General features: G+C 40.4%; 1 protein-coding gene across 8 annotated transcripts; it reads left to right on the top strand.

The window, feature by feature from the left end:
* Nucleotides 1-329: 329 nt before the first annotated feature.
* Nucleotides 330-22908, top strand: LATS1 (large tumor suppressor kinase 1). 8 transcript variants are annotated; one of them, XM_046939175.1, is made up of 9 exons: nt 330-516; nt 2174-2262; nt 4314-4823; nt 8467-8617; nt 9370-10898; nt 15654-16236; nt 17244-17426; nt 17650-17756; nt 18741-22908. In XM_046939175.1, exons 3-9 carry the CDS (start codon nt 4473-4475, stop codon nt 19248-19250), a joined length of 3414 nt encoding a protein of 1137 aa, XP_046795131.1. In that variant the 5' UTR covers nt 330-516; nt 2174-2262; nt 4314-4472; the 3' UTR covers nt 19251-22908. The 8 variants fall into 8 exon arrangements, with proteins under 8 accessions (XP_046795131.1, XP_046795130.1, XP_025005082.2 ...); XM_046939174.1 differs by having other exon boundaries at nt 2167-2262; XM_025149314.3 differs by lacking the exon at nt 2174-2262 and having other exon boundaries at nt 8467-8602; nt 9373-10898.
* The last annotated feature ends 1169 nt before the right edge of the window (nt 22909-24077 follow it).

The raw sequence follows: 24077 nt of genomic DNA, 5'->3' as shown, positions 1-24077 counted from the left end.
AAAGGCGTTTTCCATCAAACGACCTTTAGAACGTACGTTACTTTCAAGTTGGCTGCAGAGGCATTCTTGACGTCCTGTTTGTAAGAATCTCCTGATCTGAATTTCTTGTGCACCCGGCTGGGCAGCGGGGCTTGTTGCCAAGAGGACTGTTAAGTCTTGTATTTTTCTTCCCGAGTCGTGCTGAAGTGCAGCGTACCGCCGGAGAAGAGAAGCGCATCCCCCGGCACTAACCGCTCGGCCGCCCGCGGCAGCACACAAACGCCTCAGGCCGGGCCGGGCCCCGCCTCGCCTTCCCCGCCCGGGCGCGCAAGGGCGGCCGGGAGCTGCCCATATCCGGGAAGCCCTCCGCGGCGGAGACACCGACAAAATGGCGGCGCCGAACTGAAAGGGCCCTGGCGGCGGCGGCGGGCCGTGGCGGAGGGAGCGAGCGGCCGCGGCGGGCAGCGCGGAAGGCCGCGGCGGTCGTCGCTGCGCGGGCGGGGCCGGGGCGCTGCCGCCGCCGCCCTCTCGCCTCAGGTAGGTCGGTGGCGGAGGGAGCGGGAAGCCGAGGCCTGGCTTCGGCGCGGGGACGGCCGTGAGCTCTCCGCGGGGGAATGCGAGCCGGGCCCCGGTCCGGGTCCCGCCGCCCCGCGGGTCCGCTCGGCCGCTTTTTCCCCGCGTTCCCCGGGGGGGCAGCGGGGCGACTGCCGCCCTTCCTGGCGCGTGGGCCTGCGGCCACGGAGCGTCTGTCCGTGGGAAGAGCCGCGTCCCGCTGGAGGAGATAACGGGGCGGGCGGAGAGCGCCGTGTGGCCGTGCACTACGAGCCGCGATCGTCTGCCGCGCCGAATGCGCCCTTCTACACCGGGCTCTCCTCATCTTGTGGAGGCACTCGGCGCTGGCAGCGCGTCCTTTAGCAGACGGCTCGGTGGCTGTAAGCCTTAGAAAGGAGTGCTGCCTCTCGTTGGTTTGAATCGAGCGCCTGCGAACTGAAGTTGATGGCCCCTAAATTCTTGCGTTGGCTTGGTTTGGTTTTCCTAGCAGTGAAGTCTTGATTGAGATCACAAATAAATTACTGCACCCAGGGTATGGAGGTGGAACCAAAGACAGCTTGCAAACACAGTGCTCAGTGGGGGAATAGGAATATTTAAATGTGTCGGAAGTTATTTAGATATAAAACGCTACAAGTTTGCTGGAGAGTTGTGTGTTGCTTTTTTTTCCTCAGCAGAAAGTTGGAAGGCACTGACAGTTGCATGCAGCTGTGCTGTGTTCTCATGCAGGTGCCCATTCTGAAGCCCAGCCTTTCATCACGGTTGTCTGTGAAAAGACAAGGGTGGTGTTTTTTCCTACAGATCGACCAATAGTAGAAAATACTATTCCTTTTGTTTCAAACTTTCAGGGGGATTTATATATATATATATACATTTTAATTTTTGTTTTTTAACTAGTTTAGGGAATTAGGGAGCTTCCTTAGCGAAGCTAGTAGTGACAAACAGCTATGTCATTTAGGTTTAAGGACACACTAGAGCAAAGGGGGAATAGGTGCTGTAGGGAACCTACTTCAGCAGGGGGTTGGACTAGACAGTGTCCAGAGGTCCCTTTCAACCATTGCAGTTCTGTGATTCTGTAGGTATGTGTCATTTCCCTTGGGTGCAGTCAGCTCTTTCTGGCTAGAGGTGAATGAGTCTGATCTATCTCTTATTGAGCAGTTAAAATATTCTTTTACAATGTATACAAATGTCTCCACCAAGAGGTGACCTGTTCCGATGTAAAGCAAGGTGAGCTGCAGCCAACCTAACGCTTGCTTTCTCTGATTTTGTTAAACTGGGGGACAGGTTTAATTGGCTTTCTAAGCAATTAAGACTGCTGTTTCACATAGGCATCTGTTAACACTCAATATTGTTGCCGAAAGAAACAACCCACCAAAAAGTGACTGTTCATCTGGTAAGTTGCCCCAAGTAAGTTTGCACTGTGCAGCCTTACATGCTGTTGCACAGGCCCAGGTGAGCGGTGGCAGGTAAGCAGGATGGCTGCTTCGTGCTGGTGGAGCTTTAGCTGGATAACCCTGCCAACGGTGAGCTAATAATCGCTCTTGATTTTGCCTGAATTTGTGCAAGTACCCAAAATTACTGAGCTGTGTCATCAAATGCTGTTGGATGAACTCACGTGGAGATTTTGCTTTTCTGGAGGTAACAGATGCTATTAGCGTGCGTCCCTGCACTTGGGAATCCAGTGTGTGTTGTGAAGCAGGTCTCTTGGAAGGAAAAGGAACATGCCAAGCAAAGGTATTTTCTAGGAAAGTTCTAAAAAGAATACTGATTTTCTCCCTTGGGAAAAGCGTTTTTAGCCAAGTGTTTTTTCAATGCAGTCTTAAATATCACGTGCTTTGAAAATGATCTTGAAAGTGGGCAAAATTGAATTACCTCTTAATTGCTCTCATGACATGCTTTCTGCTGAATCAAGGTTTCTTAATTCTGTGAGCAAAAGCTTGCTGTTTATTATTGAAACTCGCTTAGATGCTTGATGTTTTCCTTATTCAGTGAGCAGTGAGGAATTGTATGCTACCAGTCGGCAGAAAAAAGCTTTAATTTCCATACCAAACTGTCTTCATTTAAAGTTCTGTACCTACCACAGAGCAAGGAAGGCTTGGGTACAGTTACAGCACCGAAGATTTAAGCAGTTCCGTTCAAGAAATCACAGTATTAAATGGTTTGTCAAGGCGAATGGCATTGGGTGGTGGTCCTTTGTGTTCCTTCTTGCAAGCCTGGTTTGCGTCTGTCTTTAAAAGCTTTCAAGTTTCATTCATGTATGGGTAGCTTGTGTGTGCCGCCCATATAACTTGTATGGGTATCAGAAGGTTCTTTTTCCTATTAACATCTTCTCCTATTCTTCCTCAAGTGTTAAATCACTAATTGGTTTATGGCAGTGCAGATGTCGTAGAAGTTAAACCAGGGTAAAGAAAGTGGCTTTTAGGTAGGCTGTATGAACCTCCTTAGGCATGGTTAATTCAGGTGTCTGTCATGAGAAACACCTACACGGTACTTCAGGAGACCAATGATGCTCACAAGCAGCTGGATCCTCAAAAAGAATCCTTCAGAAAACTGGGAGGGCAAAATTTGAGCACATTAACAAATGCAGACAAGAAAAATAAGAGCGTTTTCGTATCGCTGCTGTTGGGTGTTGCGCTGCAGTAAAGGAGTAGTGTGAGTTAAGCTTTATCATTCTTCTACTGGCCTATGAAGACAGTACTAAAACATGTAATTTTTGTATCTTGTACTGTCTTTACTATATGATCTGCCTCTGTGAAGCAGTACAGACTGCAGGTTTATTCCAGGATACTCTGAAGAGGCAGAGGCTCTGTAACCTCTCAGTGTATCACCTTCGTTTCTCTAGCTTAACCGTACTGGTTACAGTATGCGCTGATGCACAGCTCAAAGGCAGAAATGTCAGTTCACCACAGAGCACAGAGTTCTTTCCCTGATGAGTCAGGCCCTTCCAAATGCAGAAGTTATTTGTTTTCGGCAGAATTTTCTGTTTTCCTTACCAAATGTCACAGTTATGTTCTCAGTGGATTTAATGCTTCAGTTGTTAAACGATATTGCAGTAAGAAAGTTTTGATTTTCTTTTATCCTCCTGCACCCATCTCTCTTTATATTAAAAAAATATATAACTACTAAGAAAACACAACTGGATCCGGGAGGCTCAAGCTGTGAGACTGGGACAGCCTTAGAAAACTGTCACCTTAAATGAGATTAGGTGGAAGATGGTAAAAGAAATCATAAAGTTGCATGTGATGAGATTGGCCTTTCTTTATATATATGTGGCTGGTGGAGAATGGATAAATCACAGTAGTTACATGCACACGTTGTGCTTCCACCTGCTCATGGAGCTCAGTGCTGGGGCTGTTGAACAGCAAGCTTGTTGGTCCGTGCTGTAGCTCACTGCCGGGCAAGTGGAACGGGCTCCTTCAGCTTTCCAGAGTGCTGATGGAGAGAATGTAGGCAACAGGCTGGGAACAGCAGACAGGGAAGGCAGAGAGGCAGTGATGGGGCAGTGCTTAGCAGCCGTGTCTGCTCCTTACGCTTTGAACCTCATTCTCAGTTCCTGTCTGTTCAGATTTGAGGCATCTATGACGTTCGTTAAAGGACTGTTAGGAGCCCAGCAAAGCTTCTAGTTTGGGTTATGTAAAGACTCTCCGAAGAATTCAGGTAGCATACCTTTACTAACTGCGAAGGCAGTGCTGCATGTCAATGTTTTCGTGCCACTAGTGCTGCACTGTGAGCTTTTTCACCAGTGGATGATGTGTAATGGGATTTTTGTTTTGTTTTCTTAACAGGATATCTGCTTTGCATTGTGGCACACGTCAGCACTACAAGAATCGCAGTCTAGCAGTGAACGGTCACTGCCTTCACGTGTTCCGAAACTACCAGTCAGCCTTCCTGGAGTTTTGCATTAGCGCGAGTCCTTGGTGGAGGTTGCATATATACATGTTTTCATGAAGAGAAGTGAGAAGCCAGAAGGTTATAGACAAATGAGGCCTAAGACTTTTCCTGCCAGTAACTATACTGGCAGCAGCCAGCAGATGTTACAGGAAATACGAGAGAGCCTCAGGAATTTACCAAAACCCTCAGATGCTGCTAAAGCTGATCTCAGCATGGGGAAGATGTCATCTGAAGATCCTCGACAAGGTCGAAATCCCCCCAAATTTGTAACATATCATAAAGTTTTGCAGGAGATAAGAAACTCGCTGCTGCCCTTTGCAAATGAAGCTACTTCAGCTGTCAAAGGAACGTCAGAAGTTAATCGACAAATGCTGCAAGACTTACAAGCTGCTGGCTTTGATGAGGTGAAACATATTCAAGTTCTAGTGTTTTGCTAACTATAAGCTATCAGAGTATTGGAGGTGGTGTTGGTCATGGAATGCTTAAACAGCATACGATAAGCAAAATAGCTTTAAAATCTTACGGAGTTCAAATTAGAACTTAATGAAGCTGGGATGAAGTGGGGGGAACAGATTTAGAGAGATTTGGCTATTTTTCATTTTTTGCACCATTTGCAGTGTTTTCTTACATGGTAGGGATTGTTCTAATTCTATAAATCATTTTAGACAGAACTGGACACCTTAGAACGTGGATTTTGCCTGATACTCAACTGAATTTCACATTGTGCGCAACTGAAATACGTTGATAACGTATGGGCATTCTAAAGTGAAAGGCAATACCACGTATTTCAGGAATAAATTTTAATGATCTTTTCACATCTGTTGTTAGTAGAAAGTCAGTGAGGAAAGAATGTTACAGCTTTTTTTCTTTTTTTGCCTGACAAAAATATTTGACAAGGTATACTATAAAAGCAATTGCAGATGACTTTCTCTACAGTACGTTCTCAAGACAAAAACGTTGAGATCACAGCTCTTGAAAATCATGGGTACAAGTCACTATTCTGCCATCATCATTACTGAAAGACCTACAAAAATTAGATAATTATGCACTAAACTTACTTCCATTCATTCAGTATGTGAAAGGAGTTTGAAATATGGTTTCTAGGAATATAAAATCAGTATGCTTAGAACTCCTGTGTGTTTACTGGGGATTGCACATCTACATAAGTTATACTTATTCCTTCTCTGTAAGCCTGAGTAGAAAAGCAGTTAAAAACAAAACACAGACTAGCAAACCACTGTGCCACCCGGGGTGGTGCAGTACTTCCCTTCTCAGGAGCGTGCTGACTGCCCTAACAACCGGCTCACAAGTTCTGCAATGCTTTGGTATTCGCAGGGAGGTTAAGAGGAGCAAATTTTTCCAAAGCTGTCAATTGGCATTTCCTCAGTAATGTCTCAAAATCAGGTGCTGATTGGAAAAAAAATGCACTTCCCTTTGGCTTGCTCAAATGCAAAGACCAGGTTGGATTTTCAGTAAGAATGAAAGGGTTTTATAATGATAAATGATTTCATAATGATTTGTTCCTTATCTGTGGTTTGCTGCTGGAGTGGTTTTGTTTTTTAAAGTAGATTAGCTCTCATATCCATTTTCACAGAATGAGTCTCCAGTCACTTTCATAAGCTGTGGAATGGTTTGTGGCTGGATAGTAAACTAGGAAACCATCATGAGTTAGTATTTCTGCTGGAGCCTTTGTGTCTTGAAACCTTTTGCTCTTGTACCCTTTGTTCTTGGATACAACCAAGAATACACAGGATACTTGGGATTACATGGATCTCTTCAGATGCAGAGACAGTTTGTGCTGTGTGTTAACCCACGGCTGTGTTTTCACGATAGTCCGTATAGGAGCAGCCAGTGGATACCAGCAGGGAACAGATAGAGCTGATAGCATTTTTCAGAGTGAGGGGATTGAGACAAGAAGTAGGAAGGAAATAAGGGGGTATTTTGAGCTGAGTATTGTGGACAGGATTGTAGTTGAGTGCATTAGCTGCTTATGGTTTGGCCAGACTGGGCTGTTTCTGACTTACGTTAGGTATGTTTGTACCTTAGCAGATTACATGGATGTTACTTTCATGATTTCTGGTGCATTACCAGAGGTTTTCTAATCTGCTATATTTATAGTAGAGGGAAACTGTAACTAGTGGATACCAACTTCATTTTCTGTTTTATGTAGCTCTGGTCAGAACCCCTGTTAGGTTTTAGTGGGATTTTATTAAGGTGTTCAAAATGGATTTGAAGTAACAATAAAAGCTTATTTTAAATGAGAGCAAGGTCTTTGCTGTATTGCGGGCTCAGTAATCACTTGAGCTTCGGAAACATGATGAGTTTATTCCCACCTTTTTTCATTCTGCAGGTATTGATTGTATCGCAGAAGTTTTGGTCATTCCCTCCGGTCCCCTTTTCTAATATTAGGTAGTATTCAGGGTTAAAGCTGAAATTTTATTCTTATATATATAAAAAATATATAAAGATATATCTTGGCTGGCTCTTCCTCACGTTCTCTGATTAGTGGACATGGAATTTGAATTCCATGTTCTAAAATATTGCTCATTCTGTACTTTAAGTTTATATTTAACTTTATAGTTTGATGATGTGAACTTGTTATGTTACGTTTGTGTATAGTAGACTAATTTTGCTGAAAAGCTGGTAAATCTGTTTTTGAAACTAAGAGGATTAGAGTAGTTAGGTAGAAATGAGTGATGAGTCCTGTAAAAAGCATTTTCACATTGGAAACATGTAATACTATCGACAGTCTGACCTCCTGTTCACACAGTGATCCAGTAGCATACTGATTGATGCTGAAAGTGTGCTTCTTTGCAACAAGTCAGTCTTGCCTGTAATAGTTGAGATGTTGTAGGTTTAAGTGTCTCCTGAAGAAGTTATGAGATCAAATGCTGTAACTTTTTGATCTAGCAATGTCACCTGACCTCTAAGTATCAAGACTATCTTGTTTCTCTTATATATATATATATACACACACACACATATATATACATATGTATGTACTTTTCTGTTTTGATCATTTTATTTTTTCTGAAGACTGTGTATTTTGTACATGTGCAGTGCCAAAAGCATACAGATGTAGTGAAAGTATAAATGTGGGTTTGAATTTGAAATTTATACTGACCTCCTCCCTTCTGAGCCCTCTTGGATTTCCCATTGATTTCACTGGTAGATGAATCATATATTGGCTTGGGTTGGGAGGGACTGTAAAGATCATCCAGTTCCAGCCCTCCTGCCATATACTGCTGTAATTTGGTGACTTGTTCGAAAATAATGTGAACTGAAATGATGGCTTTGATATGACAAAGTATGGCCATAACAGATCACTGGAAGGCAGTGTGGTTAATTAAAGGGACTCACTGTATAAATTTTTTTCAAATTCTGAGTCAACTGCACAATACCATTCAATAAAAATGGGAGAGGAGTGCCTGACTTTTTTAATCGCCTCTGTTTCTTGACCTCAGTCTCATTCAAGTCCAGAGAACGCCACTGATCCATAATGCGTTTTCCACTGACAAACCTGGCATTGGTCATCTGATCAAAGCTTCTCTTTGGATCTCTAAGAACATAGCAAATCCCCACCACAAAAATAACAGAACTTCTGCCAATATTGTTATATTTAGTAGTAAAAAATACTTGAGGAGAAGCTAACGGATATTTGTTGACATTCCAGGTTGAAGAAAAATGAGCAAATGCCAAAGTACTGCATGTCACATTTGGATATCTTTTATAGAATAAGTTAAGTTAGGTGGGACCTCTAACTGCTATCTGAGTAATGCGTATAACTAATAAATACCTAGATAGACAAACTGTAAGAATAGTGTGGTGACACAGTTAATATCAAAATATAGTTGTTTTTTGGAAGGTCCAGACTGTTAATTTTTTTGGAGGATCTGTTTTGGAGAAAACGTTAGATTATTTTTAAGTTGATTGAGAGAAATCATTATGTACTTTGGTAAAATTACCGGAGGATACTTGGCTAAATTCTCATGATTTTTATTATTCTTGCCATTTTTAGTAACTTTTTGTATTTAATTTTCCCTTTAGGATATGGTTATACAAGCCCTTAGACAAACTAACAACCGTAGCATAGAAGCAGCCATTGAATTTATTAGTAAAATGAGCTATCAGGATCCTCGTCGGGAACAGATGGTTGCAGCTGCAGCAAGACCTGTAAACGCAGGTATGAAACCGCCAGGTAGGTATATCCATGGCACTTTGGCTCATTACTTGTATTCTTACTGGTGAAAAATACAAAATAGCAAATTACAAAACAGCACTCTTTCACGTGCTCAGAGTAGAAGAGAGGAGGTGCTGAGATACAGGGTTTTGCTTTGAAGATTATTTGTGAAGTATATAATAGAATTCTTCTGAAACATGAGTGACTTTGATGTGAATTTAAGACTTTTTTTTTAATATCTGCTTATTTTTAGCATTTTGTCCAAGTATTAGAATCATTGAACCACCAAGGTTGGAAAAGACCTCCAAAATCATCCGGTCCCCCCATCACCAATATTTCCCACTAAACCACATCCCTCAGCACAACACCTAAACAGCATCCTTGTATTATATCCAAGGAATGATACTCAAATCTCAGTCATTTTTGCCCCAAGTTGTTGTGATGCTTGTATTTTTTCTCAGTCATGTGTCACTTAGAAATCAGTGAACTTTTGTTTGACTTATAGTTGAATACTCAACTTTACTCAATAGTCGTCTCTTTAAAGTTGTTTTAAATCCACAATATAGGCGTGAGGAAAAAATGATAGTCAAGAGCAACAACATAGAGCATTTATTTTCAGTTAGCCTGTGAAGCAGGACTAGTTGGTGCTTGTATGAAGCAGCTAGCTAAGTGCTACCATTGAACTATAATTTTCATTATTACTTGCAAAGTTATCATAGCATGTTCTTTTACTGAAATGATAGAAATGCTGTGTTATCTTTTTGTAAAAGCAGGGACTGTACAGCAGTCGGTTAACCGCAAGCAGAGCTGGAAGGGTTCTAAGGAATCCTTGGTTCCTCAGAGACACGGCCCTTCCCTGGCAGATGGTGTAGTTTATCGCTCAGAAAGTCCCAGCTCTCAGCCTGATGTAGGAAGGCCGCTATCTGGATCTGGCATTGCAGCATTTGCTCAGGCTCACCCTGGCAATGGACAGAGAGTGAACCCCCCACCGCTCCCCCAGATAAGGAGTGTCACGCCGCCTCCTCCACCTCCTCGAGGGCAGACACCCCCTCCCAGAGGAACCACGCCTCCACCACCTTCCTGGGAACCAAATGGTCAGACAAAGCGTTACTCTGGGAACATGGAATATGTGATCACCCGTATTTCTCCAGTGCCACCAGGCGCGTGGCAGGATGGTTATCCACCTCCGCCGATGAATCCGCCACCCATGAATTCTTCCAGTCAGGGTCAGAGAGGCATGAGCGCTGTCCCCATTGGAAGGCAACCAATAATCATGCAGAGTTCTGCCAACAGCAAGTTTAGCTTTCCCTCAGGAAGGGCTGGAATGCAAAATGGTAATTGTCAGGCAGAGTTCATAGTTCACCAGAATGTTGTGTCTGGGAACTCGGTGAGTCGCCAGCCACCTCCATACCCAATGAACTCAAGTAATAGGCAGAGTCCTACAGCACTACAGATGCAGGCAGGGGGATCTGCTCCCCCTTCAGCATACACCAATGGGAATCTTCCTCCAACAATGTTGGTGCCAAACAGAAATAGTCACAACATGGAACTTTATAACACAAATGTAGCCGGAATACCTGCATCCTGGTCACAGCCTCCACCTGTGCAGCCGCAGTCATCACCAGGGAATGGGCATGAAATCCCTACGTGGCAACCCAACCTCCCAGCACGGTCAAATTCTTTCAACAACCATCATGGAAATAGACAGAGTCACACCAGCAGCTCTCAGCCTTCAGCCACTACAGTAACAGCTATAACACCAGCTCCTATTCAGCAGCCAGTGAAAAGTATGCGTGTGTTAAAGCCAGAGCTGCAGACTGCCTTAGCACCAACTCACCCTTCCTGGATGCCACAACCAGTACAAACCATTCAGCCTATTCCGTTCTCCGAGGGTCCATCTACAAACATGGCTGTTATGCCACCTGTGGCAGAGGCTCCGAATTACCAGGGTCCACCCCCACCTTACCCCAAACACTTGTTACACCAGAGTCCGTCTGTCCATCCTTATGAGACTGGAGCCAAGCTTAGCAAAGAGGAACCACCCATTTCATCTAAGGAGGAAGAGAATGAAAAGAATTATGAATGTGTTGATTCAGCAGACAAAGAAAAGAAACAAATTACAACATCGCCCGTTCCTGTTAGAAAAAACAAGAAAGATGAAGAACGGCGGGAGTCTCGTATTCAAAGCTATTCCCCTCAGGCTTTTAAGTTCTTCATGGAGCAGCATGTGGAAAATATACTCAAGTCACATCAGCAACGTTTACATCGGAAGAAACAACTGGAGAATGAAATGATGCGGGTAAACTCTTTCTCCTGTCTTTGACTAGAACTGTCTTGATGGTAGGACAGATAGTTAGGATACATAGAACATCGTGGTACAGCATGGTGTTGAGGGCTATTTTTAGTTTTTAGTATTTCAGATGTGGCAGTTGCTTTATTGCTTTGCTTACATACTTCATTGTCTTCTTAGAAATTAGTTTTGTGACATAAGGTTTCTGTGTGTCTAAACACAGCTCCTATGGCTCATAGTTGGTAAGGCAGAAGAAGCAGGATTTCTGTATGAACTGAGATTTAACTACTTGGCTTATAGCTTATTTTATGGATTCTATTTAATCCTGATTTTCTGAGTGAGCTCTGTGCAGTGTTCTAATAGTATGCATATACGTGCATAAGCAAACATTGCAGGGGCAAGTTGGTACACCTTTTATATATATTCACCTGAACAGTGATATCTTTTGCAGTTTGTTCCCACTAATAAGAGGGTTTTCAAAGTTCCTACCTTTAAAAAAGGAAAAAAAAAAATCAGTGTGTTTAATGTTATATTTCTAAAATGAGAGTGCTGTGGTACTTTTTGGCACAATATTTTCTAATCCACACTCTAAGGGTGTCTGTTCAAACAAGGTGTAACTGAATGGGATGATAACAAAACACCTGCAAGAATATATAGAAGCAATTTCTCTGCGCTTACGTGAAGTCAGTGGTCTGTTCCTGAGATACTGTTCTGTGAAACTAAATCTGAAGGGTTAAAAAAGCAGGTGATGTGTGTATGTGTAATTTCAAAAGTGAAAATCATGAGAAGTAGATTGTTAAGACCTGCAGAAATGAAGATTTGAGATGCTTTTTATATATTCTTAGCAGCTGTAGTTGAAAATTGGACATAATTGTGACGTGCCTTTTAAAAATATACTTGGCTAATGCCACTTTCTTGAAATGCTGCTTTTAAAATCCATGTTTTCTTACTCTTTGAAAATTCTTACTGTAAGCTATACTGTTCTATGTTTGGTTAATCGTAAGATATGTAAATGTTAGCAAGATTTCCTGAAGTTCTTTCTAGATCTTTATTCTTAGTTTTCTCTCTTTCCTTTTCACTTCCACTAACAGCTGATTTAAACTGTTAAGGTGTGGGAAGCTTTCCTGAACTCTGTAGCCTCCATCCCTGTGTAGGCAAGTAAGATTTTTGGAGCAACAGTATTTTTTATTAAAGAGTAGCATGATCCCTTTTTAGAGGTCTTTGCATGCAATCCTGCATCAAAATTAAGCATGAATTTTATTTTGACTATTTTTGAGTACTGAAAAGTAAGATTATAACTCATGTTGATTTGCAAACTTCACTTTCCCTTCTTCCTGTGTTGTTCCATAGTATCAGAATCATGTCTTACTTAAGTGAAGACACTGATTGTAAGCTTTCTTGAATGTTTTCTTTGTACATATAAAGCACATAAGTGAATGTCTTTTTTTAATATGAAATACATTCTATAATATTTATGCTAGATTAAAAGCTGGGATTTTTAATTGCAGACTGAAGCAGGGGAAATGCAGTATTACACTGCAGCAAGCCTCTCCTCTTTTAGCAGGTTATAGGACAGAATTCCTACAGTAGTGAAGTATATTTGAGGTCTTCATGAGGAGAAAGGGTAACTAGTTCACTGCATGTTGTTAGGAAGTTTAAGAGGATTAAAGAGGTATCGATCCCCCTCTTTTCTTCTCCTTGATAGGAATTTTGAAAATCAAAAAAGAACACAGAATGTATCCCAGCAGAAGTATCTACCTTCAGGAGATGCTGCATTTCTAGGATAGGTGACATATTTGTATTCTGTCGGCTCTTTTGGGGAACCGAGTGGAGGTCTGTCAGAAATATTTAATTTAAATGTGTGAATTTACGTCACTTACACTCACGCCCAAGTATTATGCTAGATATAGGACTAGAGGGAATGGCTTCAAGCTGTGCCAGGGAAGGTTCAGGCTGGACGTTAGGAAATACTGCTTCTCTGAAAGGGTGGTCAGGCACTGGAATGGGCTGCCCAGAGAGGTGGTGGAGTCACCGAGCCTGGTGGTGTTCAAAGAGCGTTTGGATGTTGTGTTGAGGGACATGGTTTAGCGAGAACCATTGATGAAGGGCGAATGGTTGGACTGGATGATCCGGTGGGTCCTTTCCAACCTTAGCGATTCTCTGATTCTATGATATCTCAGCCACAGAGAGAAACTTACGTAGGCATGATCTAAGGCACAGATGAGAAGGAAGTAAAATGAGGGTAAATGATGTGATGTTATAGAGCAATTCAGGAAACTTGTGCCTGATGCTGAGTAGAAGTTACAAGAGGTGTGAGTACGTACATGTTTATACCCCTGACAAAAATAGTTAATTTTTGGCAAATGCCATGGCTGAAAAGACATGTAGGAAATTACTGCAGTGCAGGGAGAGATCAGTTTGTGATGACCGTTTATTATAATGAATGGCATAGGAAAAAGTGAAGGCTGCATTTAGGTGAACAGATGCCAAATCAGGCTACGTAATTGGGATTTTACAGCAAAATTGTTAGAATGCAACAATGAGAAAGTGACAGGAATTTTGGAGACTGTATTTTGTATGTCTCGCAGTGATTAACTCCCTCCCAGTATTTTGTTCCCTCCCGACCATTTTCTTTACTAGTTCTCTAACTGATTGGTGGGATTCTGTTTGTGTGCAATTGGAGCTGCCCTGAAGCAGACTTAATGGTGCAGGGGGCACTTGAGAAGCTGACACTGTTGTCCAAACTTTAAAAAATGTCTTCTTGATGTTTTGAGTTCTTCAGAAATGCCTTCTTCTGCACTGAACTGTACCTTAAGCACGTTCATTCACAGAAAACTTGAGATGCTTTCCACTGTATCTCTCTAGCTCTTTTCAAGGACATTGCCTTGCTATTCCTGCAGTAACAAGGTCAGTTGTGCACATGGGCTGTACTTGGGGTAGGGAGTTGAACATATTTCCCATATCTAATCTGAAGCTAGCTCTATGTAGCCCTAACTGCTGCTTTTCTGATTTTTGATGAAAAATTTTGTCTCAGATTTGAGACAACCTTTGCTATTTAAATCTTACTGCTATTCATTGTAAAGTTTTCGTGATCCGTTTGTTTGTTTGTTTGTTTTTTGATGCTTGTAAGAAAATGTCTGTGATTCTAACAGTGTGGGTTTTTTTGTTTTGTGTTTGTGATTGATGGTATACTGAAGGCATTTGTAAGATGCTGAGTGATACCTAATTGGTCTTTTAATCACTCCTTTTTTTCTCAATCGCGTATTATGTTCTGTCACAAGTTAAATTTACAGTTGGGCAAAGCGTAGGAGTCATCTGTTAACAGACAGTTTATATACACACCTCGACTAGTGGTTATCTAATCCTGATGATGGTCTTGGAGTAGTATTATGCAGATAGTATCTTAAGCATTGTAGCGTTAGGGGATAGAAGTTACAACATCTGGTATCAAGCATCAGTAAAATATGGTGACACTAAGAAATTGAAAACTTGGGCTGAGTAACTGTTGTTATGTTTACAGGGTTTCAGTTTAATCCATGTTCCATTTTATGATTGGAGAGTCCAGGAAAAAAGAAAAAAAAGATAGTATTCTGTAGGTTGCACTGGCAAATCAGTGCTGTCGGCTGGCACTTTCAAGCCAGATGGGCAGAAAAACAATTGAAACGTTATTAAAAAAGCAACATAAAAAATGTTGAAAATGTTTACAGAAAACAAAAGAAGGAATGAGCACAAAGCCCTGTGGTAGTAACATCACAAAGGAAATAACAATTTGAAGAAAAAAACTTCTCACGTTAAAACCAAAATGAAGGGATATCCTGATGCCAGGGCCTGAAATTCTCCTTGATAGATGCTACTGGAATGCTTTAAAGGAATTGAAGCCAGAAGAACACCAGTAGGAGGAACCTGGGTTGGAATACGATGAGAATGCTTAGCATGGTTATAGCAGATAAGAGTTTCTGTGCTTTAGGCAGTGAGTTTCACGTGGCTTATGAGTATTTCAGCTGTCAGAGTGTTAGTGGTATTGACCAAACGCCAGATATGTTCATTCAAGATAGTGATGCTTGCTGAGAAATGGTGGGTGGGTGGAAGAGTGAGCCACTTCCGAGAAACTTCTCTGTCCAGCTTGCTGATACATGGAGAGCAGCAGAGAGAACGTGATTAAGGCCCTGTTAGGGAGAGGTGGAACTTGCGGTAGGAGTAAAGACTGGGCCTGGGCTTGTGGTGGAGGTGTGCCCTGGGGTTGGGTAGGCAATAGGAAACCGTGCCAAGGTTTAAGGTTCTGCCTGGTGTAGATAGACATGAGCGTGGGAGTGTTGTATCCCCTCCTGTAACTGAGATTACGCTGATGTGGCCAGGACGATTAGTAACACTGCTTCAGCTAGGTAGAGCGTAGAAGCCTTTCCCACTGCAACTCCTTAGTTAGCTCTCAGTGGGTTACTGCTCCTCTGCATGTCTTGGCTGGTTTTTGCTGTGCATGAAGAATCAGGGAGATGGTTAATGCGCATTGTTATTCCGATTAATAAAAAATAGGGCAGGTAATACTTAACAGGATTTTGTAAAACATTTCACAAAGGAAATAATTATTCCTATTTTTTAGGAAGAGGAGCTGAGGAACAAAGACATGAAGTAAGATCAAAAGGATCTTCTTAGTCTCACATATATAAGTATTTTGTTTATTTTGCTTGAGTCTTGTAACGATATGAAGATCACCTCAAACTAAGAGTACTGTTCATTCTTCAGATATAATTCTGTTTTGCTGCACAGGTTGGATTGTCACCAGAAGCCCGAGATCAAATGAGGAAAATGTTGTGCCAGAAGGAGTCTAATTACATTCGGCTAAGAAGAGCTAAAATGGACAAGTCCATGTTTGTGAAAATTAAAACCTTGGGAGTTGGCGCATTTGGAGAAGTTTGCCTAGCAAGAAAAGTGGATACTAAGGCTTTATATGCAACAAAAACACTGAGAAAAAAAGATGTGTTGCTTAGAAATCAAGTTGCTCATGTTAAAGCTGAGCGGGATATCCTTGCAGAAGCTGATAACGAATGGGTGGTTCGTCTGTACTATTCATTCCAAGATAAGGACAATTTGTACTTTGTAATGGACTACATTCCTGGAGGTGATATGATGAGTCTCCTAATTAGAATGGGTGTCTTTCCAGAAAATCTGGCACGGTTCTACACAGCAGAGCTGACCTGTGCAGTTGAAAGCGTTCATAAAATGGGCTTCATCCACAGAGATATTAAACCTGATAATATTTTGATAGACCGTGATGGTCATATTAAATTGACTGACTTCGGACTCTGTACAGGTTTTCGATGGACCCATGATTCAAAATACTACCAGAGTGGTAAGAGAAATGCAAAACTGCTTGTTGTTGTTGGAATGTTATTCTTTTGAAGAAATTAAATAATGAGTCAAAAGATGGCTGCAACATAACCTTCATGAGCATTAAGGCATCTAGCAATGTTTCTGCACACCATTCAAATTACAGAAAACAACATTTAGGGAGTATTTCTGGGTGTAGATAGGCATTGATTCCTTAAGAGAGAAGGAATAAACTGTGGTGCTGAAAGTTTGTCCCATTAGTATCTTCTGAAACTTGGAGAGAAAAGATGTAGCGGCATAATTACATAGGTAACAACTCTCGCTCTTTTGAAGGTAGGACTGATGTTTCAGATTGATCATTCTTGAAAATCTTTCACCGAGAGTCTTTGTAACTGTTGATTTCTTTTAAAACCCTACTTGATGACTTAAAACAATGGTTTAAAAAAAAGTTAGAGGAAAAAAAAACAATTTAGAAATATATGAAATTATGAAATATAGATTATATACTCCTCTAAAATTAAGTTTTTAATTCTTGGAGGGTTGTTTTTATTTTAAAAAGAATTTCTGAATTACTGCTAGACCAGGCTACTTCAGAGTCTCTCAAGAGAAAGCAGAAGTGTGTGCCTTACTCCAGATAAGAGATTGAAGCTGATAACTTGGAAGGCTTAAAACCTGATTGATTTTTATCTTTTGGTAATTAGCATCAATTGATGCTTTAAATGTTGTTTTTCTCTCCTTGTGTAAGAGCAAGAACAATATACACACTGTATAGTCAGTGTGGTTATGTTAAGAAAAAACTTAAGAATCAAACTTTCTTATAATTATTCTAAAAATTAACTTCTCAGATGTCGTTTGTATCATAAGCAGAAAGTCAAAATCCTGATGTTCTAAGACTTTTCAGTTATTTTTCTTGAGTAGTGAAACAGTTTCTGTTTTGTAACAGAAATATAATAAATGAAGAGAATTTCATTTTAGTTAATCTCTGAAATAGCCTTTCTCAATTTTGGCGTTTTTCTCACACACTTGCAGGTGATCACGCACGTCAGGACAGCATGGATTTTAGCAATGAATGGGGTGACCCAGCGAATTGCAGATGTGGAGATCGGCTGAAGCCACTCGAACGCAGGGCTGCACGTCAGCACCAGCGCTGTCTGGCCCATTCCCTTGTTGGCACGCCTAATTATATTGCACCAGAAGTATTGCTACGAACAGGTAATGTGTTTGTTTTTATTTTTTTATCGTAATCTTGCTTCAACATAGCTGGCATTCCAGTAGCAGCTTCTCCTTTCTTACACAACTGCTTTTCCCAAGTATATATCTTGATAAAAATAGCTATCAATTTAGAAATCTTAAGTGTATTGAATAGAATTATCTTGTGAACTTGCAAGATTAAATGTATACTGAGCCTTTGACTACACTTTTTTTTTTCCTTCAGGTTACACACAGTTGTGTGACTGGTGGAGTGTCGGAGTAATTCTCTTTGAAATGTTAGTGGGCCAGCCTCCTTTCCTGGCACAAACACCTCTGGAAACACAAATGAAGGTAACTTCAAAAAATCTCATGGTAACAGGTAGAAGAAGCTGAAAACACAGGGTTGAAAAGGACATGATCTTTCTAATTTAGAATGGAATCAAAGGTGATTTTTTGAGAGTGCTGCTGTATTCAAGTATGTTATGAGCTAGCAGGATTGTAAATGTTACAGTGATGATGTGCTTACTTTGTAAGGGGACTTCAAGAATCACATTCATGTATTTTATCTGGTCATGCTTAAGCTGTACCCAAGTAAAATCACGTTGCAGATCTCAGCCATCCTCTATAACTAGAAGTGGGTGCAAGAAGTTATTAATTCCACTTTCTTCTCATTTCCCAGCAATCTGAGTGGTGTTCTGCTACCATTTGGCTTCCATGCTCACTTATCTGCAGAAGATTACTGTTTGCAGTATCTGCATGTGCTCAGCATGTGAGGATGGAGGAAGAGCAGTTTAGTGTGTCTTCTAAGGGTTGCTGGCAGCTCAGAGCTGTTGGTCTCTCTTCCCTGACCTCACCAGGTTCAGAGAGAGTATGAGGCTTCTGCAGACTTCTGCAGTGCTGTTTTTACAAAACAGCATTCAACTCCCAAGATATTAGTTGGCCCAAATGTACTTCCGTATTGATGTGTAACTTTAAAGTTGTTCATCTTTACAATAGATGAAATAATTAAAAATTCATTCATTTCACCTTCTTCTAAGATCATAAGCCCTGTTAGGCACTGTTTTTTTTTTATGATGTCTTGTGGGTTTATGGCAGGTATATTCCATGCCAGACTCTATTCACAGTCCAGATCTAACCTAAACTTTACCTAAATTTTGCCAGATTTTCACACAAAACGTTCTTTCTGTTTCTGAAAATAGCAGCCTCATGTTTGCCCTCATTAGTCTGAAAACTTTACTGCTGTTGAGTGTTCTTTTTAATTTTTTTTTAGTTTTCACAGAGGATTTTCCTTTTTACAGAGTTGTAAATAAAATAACACATCTTCTTACTTTAAAGGTTATCAACTGGCAAACTTCCCTTCATATTCCACCTCAAGCTAAGCTGACTCCAGAGGCCTCTGACCTTATTATTAAACTATGCCGAGGGCCAGAAGATCGTTTAGGCAAAAATGGTGCAGATGAAATAAAAGCTCATCCATTTTTTAAAACTATAGATTTTTCAAGCGATCTCCGGCGGCAGTCAGCTTTCTACATTCCCAAAATCGCTCATCCTACGGACACGTCAAACTTTGATCCAGTTGATCCAGATAAATTGTGGAGCGACGATGATAAGGAAGGAAACGTAAATGATACACTTAATGGATGGTACAAAAATGGAAAACATCCTGAACATGCCTTTTATGAGTTCACATTCCGAAGGTTTTTTGATGACAATGGCTACCCATACAACAATCCAAAGCCCATTGAGTATGAGTATAGCAGTTCCCAGAACTCAGAACAGCAGTCTGATGATGATGAAGAACAAGCAGGTAGAGGGGTTCAAAATCGTGACCTAGTTTATGTTTAGTAGAGGAGTAAACACTAAATAAACAGTTTATTTTGCAGCTGACATTTTTGAAAAGTGTTTTCTCTGAACAGAATTGAGAGAAGATTGCGAGGGTGAATATATGCACGTTGTTTATTGTTATTTTAAACACTAAGTTGTCTTCGCTTTCCATCTCTGTACATTTTGTTTCCCCAAAATCCAGGAAACTCCTTTTCAAAAATTAATTTATTCCAACATTTTTAATTGTTTAATTTAGAAGAGATTCGATGTTAGGTGAAAAAATTATCACTTGAATTTTCTCATTGATCTCTGTACTTTAAGTACTTAAAATAGGAAATAGTGATTTATTTTTTCCACCCTGAAATGATGCCTGATATCTATTTGTACATATACTAAATAATTTTAAAAAAACAAGTCTTTGTTTCAGTTTTTTTTAATGGCAGTTCTTCTTTTGCATTGACCAAATATAAAACTAACTTTACGCTAATAAAGCTATCTGATGAGCTTGGCAGCCTCTTCCTCCCCTTCCCCATACCCTCCCTGCTCGCTGTATTTAGCATATTTATTCAGTGTTGGGGAAAACTGAGCCGTCTATCTGGTGAAACGTTTCCAGCTGCTGTGGAAATGGCATAGTTCTCAGCTTTCGAACAGGAAAGAGTCTTGGCTATGCTAACATTGTGAAGTGATAAAGTGTTAGAACTGGTCTTTCATTAAATACGTAATTGAATTTGACATCAGTAATGCTGTAGCATGTGAGTGGCACTCAAAGCAGGGATCCTCGCTCAGAAACAACTTGATTGTTTCCTGTCATCAGCTCTCTTATGGTTTTGAGAGAAAGCAAGCTTTAGGAAAAATACGTACTGAAATCTAGTTTAATTTTCCAACTACAACCAAACTGTAAAGTGCATTTAAAAAAAAAAATATGGCTTTAGTTGGAACTTCTAGTTTGAAAACTAAATTTTAGGATAGTTTCCTTATTATATGTTTGAAGTAGTAACGAGAAAAGAGCAGAAATTATGGCTTTTGAGACTTCTTGTAGTGGCTAGTTTCACTTGCTTTTAAGAAGTTTCCTCCTAGTGACACTGGCAGTGAGAAATGTCATGCACCCACCTATCTGAGCTGTTAGTTTTCCTTGGTACATTTTCAGTGGTTCATCTTTCCCAGTCCAGTTCAGAACAGAACTAATAACCTGTGTCTGCTGTGTATACTGCATTCCTGTTTCACAACTTCCCACAGCAGCTGAACAGGGGTCCCTTTGGCCTCGTGGTGGGAGGGCAGTGAGCCTGCTAAGGCTGCCAGGAGCAAGAAACAAGGCAACCCTGTGAAAAAAAATTCCCTGAGACAGCACCAGGAGTTTCAGGTGAGAGGCAGAAAGAGTTACACTTTTATTTCTCTCTGTCTTGCTCTATTCTATGAATTTAACACAGCAGTAAATAAAATGCATTATTTTTAGTAAACGTCATTCCTTTTAAAATCCATCCTTCTTGGAACTGAATTCCAATAGATAATTTGTTATAATGTACTTGTATAGAATTAGTGCTTTCTTAAGTTATTATTTTGTGCCATTGCATTGTCCTTGTGACTATTCTTGCAGCAAACTCCAGTTACTAATTCAGTTTTCTCACTAAGCTGGTCTAAGAAATTCTTGGGCACTTTCAGCCATTTGTTGCCTTTTTGTGCTCCAATTCAGTACCTGTTTTTGTGCCAGTGCAACCATTTACAATGTTAATTACTGGCTCGGTGTAAAAAATGGTCTTTAGCATCTGGAGGGTTGTTCATTGAAGTGAATCATTGTGGTCCAAAAAATGGCTTATGTTGGCATAACTAAGGGAGGAGTGAATTGCAGTGAGTAAAAAGGGATGGCAGCGTGGAAACTTCATAAACAGACTTTGTCACAAGAGATGCTTTTTTTTTAAATTCACCCTTCTCCTTAGAAGTGCCTAGAACTAGAAGATGCTTTAAAAAAACAAAAAACAATGTTTTTCATAACCAAGTAGTTATTTTCTACAGTGAAAATGGGCTGTAGCTTAATAGAACAATCCATGTTCTGTCCAGCTGTTCTACAGCTGTTGAAACAGAACAGCTCTTAAGATTAATTTCGTTTCATTTGAATATTATAAAATGGCTGCAGTGTATAGCTACTCCATTTTATGTAAAAAAAAAAGAGATGGTTTTCAATGTAAATAAACTTTTAAAGATTATCCTCTTTCATAGTAAGTATCCCAGTAAAACTGGTCTCCTTTGCTTGGAGTAAAGTATAATATATTGCTGGTTATAGGTAATTTAATGAAACCTACCTTACCATTTGTGAAGTTTCAGAGAAAATAATGACAGTTCTTCATTATTAAATTGAGTGTTAAAATTGTTTTTTTTTAATCTGAGTATATTTCTCCTTTGCTTGCTTTATATTATGTTGTTATATTCCTATTTAATGTTGTAACTAGTCTATAGCTAGCGTGTTTAAAATACAAAAACAAAAAAAGCCACCAATAACAAAAACCCAAAAGGGTCCTGCAAGGGCACCGTAATTCTGTATGAGCAAAAATGATGGCTTTTATTAAAAGAAATTGAGTGTTTTCAGGACATGCAAACACTGAAATATTAAATATTATTTTACCATTTTGAAACAAATATAGTAAGAGATCACATTTTTAGACTTCGGTAGATGCTTCTAGCATTTTCTGTTTCCTTGTGTTAGAAGTTGTAATATTCCTTGTTTGAATTTTGCCATCCGTATGCTAAAGTATTATATATTTCTTTGCAAAAATCAGCGTGTTTCAGTCCGTGTTCTTCTCTAAGAAGAAAAAGTTACTTATGTAATGGTGGTGCAACTCTCCAACATCCTATGCCTTACCCATGTTTGAAATGTCACGTTTCACACACTTTGAGTCTATTGAGATTCTTCGTAGCTGCTGCTTAAAACATGGGTATTTCACTGGCTACTCATCATGGGGATTGGTTTATACTGGCAGTAGAGAAAAGGCTCCTAACCAGCAGCTGTGGAATTATGCAGTGAGTTTTAGTTCAGATTACTTTTCACTCTGTAAAGCATGAAAATAAATTTCTCATATGTGTCCTTGTATACATATAAATTGTATTTATGAAATATTCTATAATCATATACTGTATTGTAAATACTATTTGATATTCAGTGGCATTCTATCCTAGGGCAGGCCCTCTTGCTGTATCTTTTCTATCCTCAGTTTGTAATAGACTCTATAGAATATATGGCTAGGAAGTCACTGAGGCTGACTTGCCTTCTGCTGTTGCGAAGCTCAAAGCTGTGAGTGGGAATGATTTAGTCTCATTTAATATTGTTTAGCTAATAGGCAGTGCAGTGGGTGGGTTCTTAGATGTTGCTGCTGTCACCGAAGATACCATTAGGCATTGGTTTCAGATGTCTTTGGCATTTCAGATCAGACCATTTAATGTTTGCTTTAGTTCAGCTGAAGCAAAAAGATGTTAAATTGGGTCAATGTGATAGTAAAACATTCAAATGCCTTAAGATGCTCTTGATAAAGGCACTATTCAAGTTTACTGACTCGTATATATCTATATAGGCACATATATAGATATATTCTGTGTATATGTATGTATATATGTCTTTTTTTGTATTATAAACATTCTTCTGATTGTCACAATTCCTTTGGATCTTCAATTAAATACATAGACCACTGCACAGTTCTGCTCAAGCAAATTATTTATCACATGTTCTGTTAGTAAACTTAAAAGTCTTGCATCATCTCATGACCATTGTAAATTACTCACCAGTCTGAGTGTTCCGTGCTTGCCTCTGTCACAGACTGGACATGTACTCCTCTGGTGTGTGATACCCAAATGCCTGCTGGTATGTTTGGGTTTTGTTGTGGTATGTGATGTTGGCTTGAACCATAAACACTGAGTCCCTTGATATTCACATGAAAAGAACATGCATCTTCTCCGCCATCTTTTACAGTTGGAATCCTGGACTGCCTTGTCCTGTGTGCAGGATGCTGGGTTTCCTGTTCCTCAGTTCATACCACATAGCTGAAGAACTGAGTGAACCTTGCTTGCCTGCTGACTCAGCTGTGAGTGCAGCAGGCCCTGACTGGGCGCTGTGAGCAGGGGGTTGCACTGACACAACACTACACTTACTGCAAAGCTACTGCAGAGCAAGAGAATTCCAGAATGTGTGGACAGTATAACTGTCAGCTTCTGGCAATCAGTTACACTCGTTCAGAGTTTACAAACTGGTTCTGTTCTCAGGAGGTTTTGTAGTGCAACACCTGCTGGGCTGGTGGAAAGTACAAGTAACTGAAAACTAGATTTCTGTTTTGGTTAATCAGAAGTGAAATGTACGCAGTAGTCATCCAAATACAGTTGTTTGTTTTGTTGTTTTCCTTCAATCCTCTCCCCACAATCCCCCCCCTACTACACCAGCTTTACTGATTAACAAAATAGATGTTTGTGACCTGTTCTCAAAAGCATGCATTTGGATGTTCAAGAGCTGAATTCATTGGTGCTCTTTCCCTCCCTTCTGCTGCCACTTCCATCAAGATCATTAAAATATTTATTTATTATGCATAAAATTGTATCATGGAGCTATTCCTTCAGTGAACAGATGCACCCTATCTCAGCTTTTGTATCTGTTTCTTTCACAGAACTTCACCTTTATGACAATCTGAAGAGCTGCAGGTTGTCACAAAGCAATAAATAGGGGCACTCTGTGGCAGAAATGCTCTTCTCTAGGCAGTTAACAAATAAACTGAGTCAGTTTATAAATCAGCAAAATCAAAGAGAATGGGACAGTGTACCGTTAGCTGAAACAACTCCTATGGGGGCAGCTGGGCCAGAGGGTCTACGTTGCAC

Source organism: Gallus gallus, chromosome 3, assembly GCF_016699485.2.
Source record: "Gallus gallus isolate bGalGal1 chromosome 3, bGalGal1.mat.broiler.GRCg7b, whole genome shotgun sequence".
NCBI classification, from domain to species: domain Eukaryota; kingdom Metazoa; phylum Chordata; class Aves; order Galliformes; family Phasianidae; genus Gallus; species Gallus gallus.
Note: the sequence above shows the minus strand (reverse complement) of the source record. Positions and strands in the feature narration are given on the sequence as shown.